The sequence below is a fragment of the Mesitornis unicolor genome, unplaced genomic scaffold (genome assembly GCF_000695765.1).
Source record: "Mesitornis unicolor isolate BGI_N332 unplaced genomic scaffold, ASM69576v1 scaffold19531, whole genome shotgun sequence".
Lineage (NCBI taxonomy): Eukaryota > Metazoa > Chordata > Aves > Mesitornithiformes > Mesitornithidae > Mesitornis > Mesitornis unicolor.
The window spans coordinates 1-10,119 of NW_010165998.1; the positions used below are offsets into that span (position 1 = coordinate 1).

General features: G+C 39.4%; 1 protein-coding gene across 1 annotated transcript; it reads right to left on the reverse strand.

Moving 5' to 3' along the window:
* Positions 1 to 279: 279 nt before the first annotated feature.
* On the reverse strand, positions 280 to 7,728 carry LOC104548724 (DDB1- and CUL4-associated factor 12; the record flags this gene model as incomplete). Its single annotated transcript, XM_010194823.1, has 4 exons — positions 280 to 345; positions 1,467 to 1,660; positions 6,185 to 6,245; positions 7,522 to 7,728. Coding segments are annotated over 4 exons (528 nt in total), but the record flags the coding sequence as incomplete, so codon positions are not given.
* Between the last annotated feature and the right edge of the window lie 2,391 nt (positions 7,729 to 10,119).

Here is a 10,119-nt window from a genome sequence, read left to right on the forward strand (position 1 = left end):
AACTCCTAATGTTCTGTGATTCTGTGAGTGGTTCACTTCAGCTCACCCAGAACTGGCAGAAAGTTGAAAGCACTTCCTATTCTCCAAAATAATGGGAGTGAAGAGTTTATCTCCTCAAGTTCTCATTTTTAAGACATTTCATTTTATATAAAGCTTTTAAGTGTTCTACAAACACTGCTGATCTTTCTTCAAGCATTTCAAGGAGATGAGCAATAGTGAACAGCCTTAGCTGCTAGGCAACTTTTAAAATTTAACACAAAAAAAAAATCAGAAAAGCACCTTTGACAGTGAGTGCTCTGCTTTCCAGAGATGAAAATACCCATCTAGGGACACAGCTCCCAGCTCCTATTATAAAAGACAAAACAAAACAAAAAACAGAGTTTTTAATGCAGAGTTACCTTCTGCATTATCAATGTCTTGACAAATTCTCACACTCTACTATGTAGGCTGCATACTCTGGACTGAACTCATCCATAATCCTTTACATGCTTATCAAGATAAATTTTAATTTTATACTGATCTTGATAGAACACAATACAGCACAAAAGTGCCTGGTAGAATAAGAATTAATAAACCACTAAATAACAGAAAGTAACTTTCAGAAGTATAGATCTTGTTAGACAATCAAATAAATTGTTAGACAGCACAAGCCACAGCTGGCGATTCTCTTCAGACTCTTCCCACACTGATTCTGACCCTGAAGCCAATAATTTTTTCCAGGCACTACTTTACTGAAAAGTAGTCTTCATCACAGGGAAGTAATTAACAGCTACAGTGAAAAATAAAGCCCACAGGAGCACTGTGCTTCTGAGAGCACATCCACCTTCAGTTCAGACCTTCTCTGTTCTTTGCGGGCAGAAAGAAAAGGAGGAGGATGAATTGCAACTCCCACTTGCCCCAGTACAGTTAAACTCTAGTAGTAACTAGAGATCAGCACAGGGGAAGTTAACATTTACTGTTTGTCAAATGCCAAAAAAATAACACACAAGTGAGCACCGGTGCCTGCTCTGCGTGCCAGTCACTTCACTTGCTGAGGAACCCAGTAACGATTCAGCCACCAAAACAGGAACTGACTGAATGCTTCCTGGTCTTCACAGAAGGGAAAGGAAAGCAGCAAGAGCACTTAAGAGGTGGATTCAAGCTGCAAGAAGTGTTTTGGTGCTTCGTCTGCTTCTGGTATACATCCCATGTCTCCCTTGCTTTAGGGTACAAGTGTACAAATCACACCCATGGGAAAACTGTTCCTTCTGAAAATATATAATTTTTTTTTCCTATTGGACTTCTCCATTAGTTTGGGGTAGAAGCAGACATAGCAGACAAAGACAACCATCTCAAATGAAAAGGAAGTAAAAGGATCACGGAAAAAACATCAGGTTGCTTCTTCAGTATCTTTTACTTAGATTATTTTTTTCTAATACATATGGACAGTTTTATGACTTCTCAACTGCCTTGCTTATCTTACTGACCTTGTTCTTATTGTTGAAAGCCAGTGCTCGGACTTTGCAGTTGTCAGGATTGGTGTTCTCCTTGGGGATATCCTTCAGAGCCCTGTGTGTTATGTGGGCATAGACTGGAACTTGAGAGAGATTATGCCTGGCGTCGCTTTTGGACAACACGTCCTCTGTGACTTCCCAGAGACCCATTGAACCATCCCGGGAACCTGAATAAACAGTCCATAAATAAACAGTCCATTTCACATATATGCAACTCTCATTTTTAAAAAAGGAATTAAAAAAAGGTCTAAAAAAAGGATATTATTAATTTAATCCAACTGAATTCACCATCGGTGCCTATAAATTATTTATTACTAACAAAAACATGATTTTGATGAGCTGTAAAGCTAGTAACAGCGTGAAGCCATTGTTGACCGGTTTCTCTACATGGTTTCCAAGCAGCTAGATCACCTCATCTGTTTTCAAACTTAGGATACAACAAAAAACACAATCCTGTACAAGGATCATCATTAGAGATTCGCATGTGGAATGAACTCAGAGGAAACTGAATAGCCTACACATGTGTTCTGGTTTGAGCTAAAGAGAGCTTTCTATTTAGTGATTTTACTTTTCAGCTCAGTCTCTTCCATGTGGCTGACCTTGCTGAAACTAACGGCATGTTTCTCCAGACAGTGCTCCGGTGTAAAAGTATCATGTAAACATGGCAAAGCCACTGTCTCACCACAGGTGCCATACCTGCACCTGCTGGGAGGAGCAGACAGGACAGATGACCAAAAACTGACCAACTACGTATTCCCTCCCACATGTGTCATACTCAGGAAAGAAGCTGAGGGACCATGAGGGTCTCGCCTCTTCTCTGTCTTCTGCTCTTTTTTTCTTCTCCGCGATGGGCGAAGTCCAAGCAGATCCCTGCTGGTTCATCTGCCTCTGATCCTGATCCATGTGTTCCTGAATCCAGTTCCTGCATCCTGCTCCCACTGCTGCTGGGTCCAGTCTGGGACTTTTCCAGTGCCCTGCTCCGCAGAGCCTCTGGTGACGCAACTGGCATTTGGGGGGAGCTGGGCAGGTTGGTTATATTGGTTATATATATATATTTGTACCTATTTGAATATATTTCGTTATTTTCCTATTTACATTATTCTCCTGTAGTATTAGTATTACTGTTTCATTAAACCTGTTTTAGTTTTCTTTTCCAACCCGTAAAGTCTCTCCTTTACTCTCTTTCTCTTTCCTTCTGGGGAGGGGGGAGGGGGTCATAGAACGCACTGTCCAGCGTTTAGTGGCCAGCCGAGCCCTAAACCACAACAGCACACAGCCTGGTTTACCAAGGCTGAGACTGACACTGTTAAGCCAATATGTAAAAACCTGCAAGAAAACTCACTTGTGGTTATGCCAATTTGGGTTCTTTTGATTTCTGCCATTATACTTATGGATATGTACACACTTGTGAACTGAACAGAAACTATTTGTATCAATTTGTATAAAATCTTTTTATCTTAAACCCATGCAAACTTTTGTTTGAAGAACACAGCACAGGAACTGAGGCGGAACAAGCAAGAACTCATTTCATTTTTCTACTGAATTTGAAAATATTAATCTAAAATATGAATCAGTAAGAGTAATAGTACTGGACTAAAAAAAGCTGCATATCTTTAGTTCATAGATCAACGCAGCCTAAATCCAAGGCCCTCTACTCATATTTGCTGATGTTTTGGCAACTTACGTCCATCTAAATAAATTCTGACAGATTTTTTACATGTATCTCAATTCCTTCCCTACAAAAAAACCTACACAATGTGAAAAACACATCCCTCCTTCTCTCATGGGGAATGCAAAAAAAAATAAATTTCATGACTTGAAGAAGCTGTCACTGAAAAAAAGCATGAAAAGAACTTATTGACACCAATGTGATGCAGATAAGCAGACATTTCTTTATGATGTCCGGGTGCGAAGGGGAACAGTTTCACCAACAACGCACACCTTGCCTCGTGTGTTTACACATTATAAAGCATACATACACGCATACAATTTCCCATAACCAATTAGAGTAACTCCTCCTGCTCCTGATCTTGCACAGTATTTGCAGAAATTGGGTCTGCAGATGGCTCTGTAGCCCCCAGCAGACCCTGGACTTAAAAGAGAGACTCTCCTATGACCTTGGTTCAAGGACTTGGCTGGAAAAGCTAAGGTGCCTGTTTCATATAACAAAGGTTTAAGGCTCCAGTGATTCTTAAACCAATAAATTTTTCATCCTTGATTCACTTTGCAGAATGGGGCATTGTTGGTGATCACTGGCTTGGTTGCACCTTTAGTAGATGTACTTTTAGATAGCTGTACCCTCAGACAGATGTACTTCTAGTAGAGGTACTTTTTAGAAAGATGTACTTCTAGTGGACAAAGCAAACTAACTAAAATATGGTGTGGACTATGCAAAGGTTCATTAGAAGCTTTAACACTTCTAGAAGTGGTTTTTTTTGTAAATTTTTACATTTATTTTTCCTATAACCATAACAATGCCAGAAAAAACTAAATATCTACATCAGACTATTAACTTTATAGGCTTTGATATCTGATTCAGAATAAGCTGCAAACACAGTTAAGCAAAACATCTGGTTGCAATATGGGTGGTCCAGCTCAGCAGCAGTGGCTTTGATCCCTCACATATGGATTCAGTCATTTGCCATTATCTGATACTACAGCCAATGCAAATGGAGCTTCCTGACGGCACTTGCATAGCAGCAGGCAGCACATGATGCAACATCCTGCCACTCAATTTACATGATGATAGTTTTTAATGGCACCTAGTCTTGTTTGTTATGGAGGCTGAATACTCAGCACTAGAATTTCTAAACATCTTGACATACTTTAGGAGGAAGTTGTCCCTTTTAATAGCCCTGACAGGGGAAAAAGTCCTATGTTGTTCAACTGGTTAGCCCTGAAGCCAAGGAGAGTATAATTTGTTACCCTAGGCTCATGCCATCCTGGGAATTATTCACCCCACCTGAAAATTTTGCCGTGGAAATCTTTTTGTCCAGCCAGTACAACTGAGTGGACAGATGCAGTCTGACTCAGCTATGGCTATTTAGTCAAGAGTTTAATTTTACGCTTATGGGCTACTGAAATACAGCTGCTGAATGTTTTACAAGTTGTTTTTTTCTTTTTTACCCTGCCTTCTTCTTGCTGAAGTTAAGACATGCAAGAGGAACAATCATGCCCCTGGTCTTCTCTACTCTCTCAACAGCTTTTGCAGCAGTGAGAAAATATACTGCCAGCTCTCTAACCTCCGGCTATATGATTGGTGTGATATACCATAGGACCAAACGCCCTTTTTTCTTCCTGTGGCATTTAATCTGCCCCAAGAAAGTCACAAAAACTTTGCATTTAGTTTCTTAATTCGGATAAAGGTATTTGCTATATTCTCAATGTTTGAAGTTCAAGTATTTTTGCTCTAGACTTTCAGATGCAGATGCAACTGAAATCTGTAAGATTAAAATAGATGTTAGTCTAAAACAGAAGTCAGATGTTAGTTGCCTTTGTTTTCTCCTGATTACTATCATCAGCAAAGTTCTGAAGAACTCAGTTTAGCGATCAGACTTGCTAGTTGCTTTCGACAAGCCTTCCCTGGTGTCTCCTGACTGGAGACTAGGACCAAAAACCTGCCATAAGCATCACACAACAGAGAACATGGCAATCTTGTACTCACACCTCCACCCCGGAGCACCCAGAAAACACTGCAAGCAGTTCAATCTCACATGCTGTGCCTCTGTATTACACTGGGTCCTCATCTTTCCTCTATCTGTAATCACCTCTGCTGTTCTTTTCAAGCTTACTAGCTGCCAGTGTTTTGTTCTTTAATGCAGATATTTGGCTTGGAGATTTGCAGGATTAAATATATTATATTAAATTCAAAATCAGAGTCCAGGACTTGTTTTTTGTGTGCGTGTGCGTGGTTGTAAAAAAAACAACAAAACCAAAAGCAAACTTAGTGAACTAACGATTTAACTGTTTGAACTCTGTACAAGACTTATGATTTTCTGTCACCTACAGTTTGACACACCCTTGTACAGCATACTACACTGCCAGTAGAGAGACGGTAAGCTACTAAGTTAACGCAAAAGCATATTACTATTGCTACCTTTACCTAAGTAATACTTTATAATGTTACAGATTATCCAACTAGTTACTAACAGGTCAATAACTGACCTTTTCTATTACAGACTTCTCTATTAACTGCCATAGTATATGTGCATATACACATATATACACACACACACACAAACTTGTACAGACACACATAATTTTGCTGATGACATGACAAAATGAAACGAGTTTTCATTAATTAGTCTTTTATAGGACTTCAGGAAACCAATGTGGCTCTGTTATATTTCAAAATTATTAACAGACAACCAACACCCCTCTGGAAATTATTCTTCTTGTGTGGAATCCTTCCCTCTAACTCACTATGTTTAGATCCTGCCATGGCAATACCTCCTGGAAAGAAAATAATATTCCTTATAACTAGGAAAACAATCAAACCTAGACCAGGGTCCTAAAAATAAAACAAAATGAAGAACCGTACTAAGACCAAGAAGGGTTTAAATAACCAAGATAGTTCCAAGTGGTTTCAAATACCTTAATAAAGGTGCTTCTTTAAGACCTGTCAAGTGCTGTACATAAATACCAAATTCTGGAGAGGACAAAAAAAAAAAGGTGAAAATAATTGACTTTACCAGAAACAGCCATAGTATCACTGATCCATGCAATTGAAAATATCCAGTCCTTATGTCCATCCTAAAAGAAAGAAAAGATATTTTTCTATGCCATTATACTCTAGACTAGTCTCAAAGCACACAAGTATTCTTCACTTTGATTTTTAGTACAAACTCAGAAGGACAGATCTACATTAAGAAGGTACAGATAAGACTCTAGTACCAAGCTAGACCAGTTGAAGTACCTGACAGTATTTTTAAATTGTTTTTATTTTGAAGCATATAATTAACAGAGCAATCAGGTGATAAAAAAACAGGTCTCTGACCAAGGACAAATGGATCTCAGTTGTAAAGGACTTAATTCTCCATTTTGTAAGCAGCATTATTTCCCTCTACAATGTAGCCACGTATTTTTATTTCCTCAAATGCACATCCTTACTATAAAAAGTAACCAATATCTTATCTTTACACTATTATGACCTACAGATTAATTTTTCAAAACAATTACTTCAAGAATCTCTTTTTTTTTTAGCAGGTGAGAAACCTGGGGAGCGGGGGAAGACCGTAAGGCTCTGTTTCTGTTTGAAAAGTTGCAAAGTCACAGCAGCACACAAATGAACAGCAAGTCATGGAAATCTTCGGAGTCAAGCCCTTCTGCAGCTGGTTATCTGCTGCTGCAGAAACTCTGACCTGACCTCTGCTGTTGGTGTTGTAGTTACTATCTATCTTAAGTCCTTAATAAAAAGCAGAAATAAGAGATGTGCTTACAGAACACCATGACACTCATTTCAGCCCTTTTTCTTTTTAAGACTGGCTATTTTAAAAAGGCCTCATGACGATTCAGAAATATAAGCAGTACCAGAGCCTATCAAAGTGCCATAAGCCACTGGGTTAAAACTAATCCTCAAAGCCAAGTTCCATCTCCGGAATAAGACACACATAAGCTGCACTGGAGAAGGGGAAAAATCTGAACAACTTGTATCATCTTTTCAATTTCTCAAAAGAGCATTTTCACTAAAACAAGTTTTAGAGGTCACCACCACAAGTAGACTTGAACATTTAGGATTGTTACATTTTCAGTGCTTAAAGTACTATGAAGTAGACTTGAATGGTGGCGAGGAAGAATAAATCTGACTCAGAACCCTGAGAATCATATTGTATGATTGTGCACTCACTCATATTTATCCTGTCAGAAAAGACAGCTTAAAGACAACCTAATTGGGAATGTTTTCAAGCTTTCAGAAATTAATTCCCCACTACAAGACTCCTAAGCCTTAATCTTGCTCTGGCCTTATGCACTTCAAAGCAGTATTTCTTTTAAGTGACAAAAGAAACTTTTCCCAAATACTCCGACTTACATCTCCCACACAAACAGGATCGAGTGTAGGCAGACGATAAATTGCAAGGCTGTTGGGGTTGTCTCCACCTGTGGCCAGGAGGGTCCTTGATGGGTTGAGCTCAATGGCATGAATACCACATCCCTGGTGGTTCACTATGCCGGGTTCACGGTCTTTCAGAATAGGAATCTTGGTAATTTGACTGGTCTGGACATCTACTACAAATAACTGCGGGAAAAACAGGAGATGTAAGTCATCGTTGAACAGGTAAGAAAAACAAGATGGTCAAATATCCTCCCTATTTTGAATTGACATTCTTTTCAAGTTCAAATTCACAAATGCAAGTATGGCTGGAAAAAAAAAGCTTAAATTCCTTCTTAAAACAAGTAAACTAACTTAATTACAGTGGGGTTTTTTTCAATCATATTTGGTTTTCGCAGCAGTGGAAGAGAGAGGAAAGAAATTTGTCATAAGTTTCCCATTTAACAAAACCCTTGAATCAAAAACTCTTTTCCCTGTTTAATACCATGACAAAACAATATTGTTTTCCAGTTTCTCTATAAAACAGTGACACCGATACTCACCTCAAAACAGCTAGTAAGCCTCAGGGAACTTAGCACAAGTCTCCTGCCTCCCAGATAAGATACTTACCATGAAGTTTCTTCTTTGGCAAACTGACACTTTATAAATTTATATAATTGGAGTTTATTTTCTGGTGATATACAGAGAACAGTAACTCAAGATAGTGCTGCCAGTACAAACATCTAAAAGAGTTATCTAGCTACATAACTCATCCTGCAAAGAGACCAGAAGTTGGGAGCTCTATGTCACTGTCCCCTTGGCAGGAAACTCAAGTTATAAAGCCTTACAACTCTTCAAACGGATGTCGTTATGCCCAGAGTTGTCAGTTCAAACACATACAAACATATCGTTAAATCTAGATCAGGACAAAAGTTTACATCGCCTGCCAAAGCGCACTCTGTGCTGGATCATTTCACAGATGCTGTTCAGAGGGCAGCAGCACTAACAGTCAAATAGGTGTAACAGAGGGGACAAAGTCCTGTGAGGGAACGTGAGTGAGAAGCAAGAAAGTGGAGAACCTGAAGCTGAGTTGGCCCTAAGGAAAGTGATGTAGAATCACAGTCGAGGATTATAATTAAATTCCACACACCCCACGTTTAAGTTTGTTCCTTCTGTAACCAAAGAACATTGTCTCAAAGCCTCTGGAAATTAACTGAAAATGGAGAAGACAGCAACAATAAAAGAAAGAAAACTCAATGAAATTTTAAAAATACACATGTCAAGCAAATGGTTCTGAAATACTTCATCAGACTTTTCTAGGACAGAAGAGGAATATAGAGGTTCTCAGAGGAAAGTTATACATACAGGTTGGTTTTGGTAAACTCTCACAGACTGTAGATCTCTTCTTTAAAAGGGTAAAAAAAAAAAACCCCAAGAAAATTTAGTAGCTTATCTCTTATTCTCTATGTACCAAACTAGCAGAATATTAATGGCGTATCAAAACCTGATAAACTACGGTATGTCAAACTCACTCTGTGGAGTAAGCAGAAATCCATTAATCACTATTTATGTGTTGTGTCTAGAATTACACACTGTCTTCAGTCTGCAACTGATCTTCCTCTGTAGGCAGCAGTCATGAAGACCAGGCGACTCTTCCTACAGGGACTGAGTCTTCAGTTCTCTATTTCGCGTGCAGGTGTGGGGTCAGAAACTGCTGAAGTGCAGCTGAGCAGGAGGGAGTCACTCCTCGCTTCTCCCAGTCCTTACAGTGCAGCTCACTGCCTGAGACAGCAGGTAAAAACGATGCACACAGCAGCCCCTCTGCCCTAACCACACGACTGAAAATTAACACCTGCAGGACCAGTAATTCCCTCTCTTCTCATTGTTCCTTGTCTTTCCTCTATGAACGCATATCCTCTTTTCCTCCTCAGTATTTCTTTCCAGCAGAAATGCCCAATTTCCTCCCCTATCCTGCTTTACTAAAAAAAAAAACAACAAAACAAAAAACAACCCAAAATCCAAAATCAACAGTTAAGTACCTATGATTAAGGGTTGCAGGTGTTATCTCCAGGTCCTAAAGCTGGCACCAGAAGTGCTAATCAGGAAAATGGCCACAGGTCAGGATGTCTGTGGTCTCAGGAAAATTGTGCTTCAGCTGGAAGAGATGCACACTTTGAAAAGCATCTCAGCAGGTAGGAGGACTGAAATTAAAAACCCTTCACATTCTCCAGTCTGATGCCAGAGTCATACACCTATGTTTGAGACAAGGTTAACAGGTACTTACTCTAATGCAAAACTCCTCTAGTTAAAATCTAAACTAATTGGGCTAAAAAGGTAAAGAACTTGGAAACATACAGTGCTGAAGCGTTGGACCCTCACACTTCTGCCTGGGACCTTCAACTTGAACATAATTTTCCTGTAACAAGTTTCCAAATCAAGATATTCTCAGAAACAGCAACAGGACATAGTTCTTGTAGCGCGCTTTCACCTGTTTGTATCCCACTCTAATCAAACATCAGCCCTTGAGCTGCTTTGTCATTTCCTCACTTTTCTCCTCCAGTTGCACAGTATCACCGTAACCAGAACAGCAACCGCTCT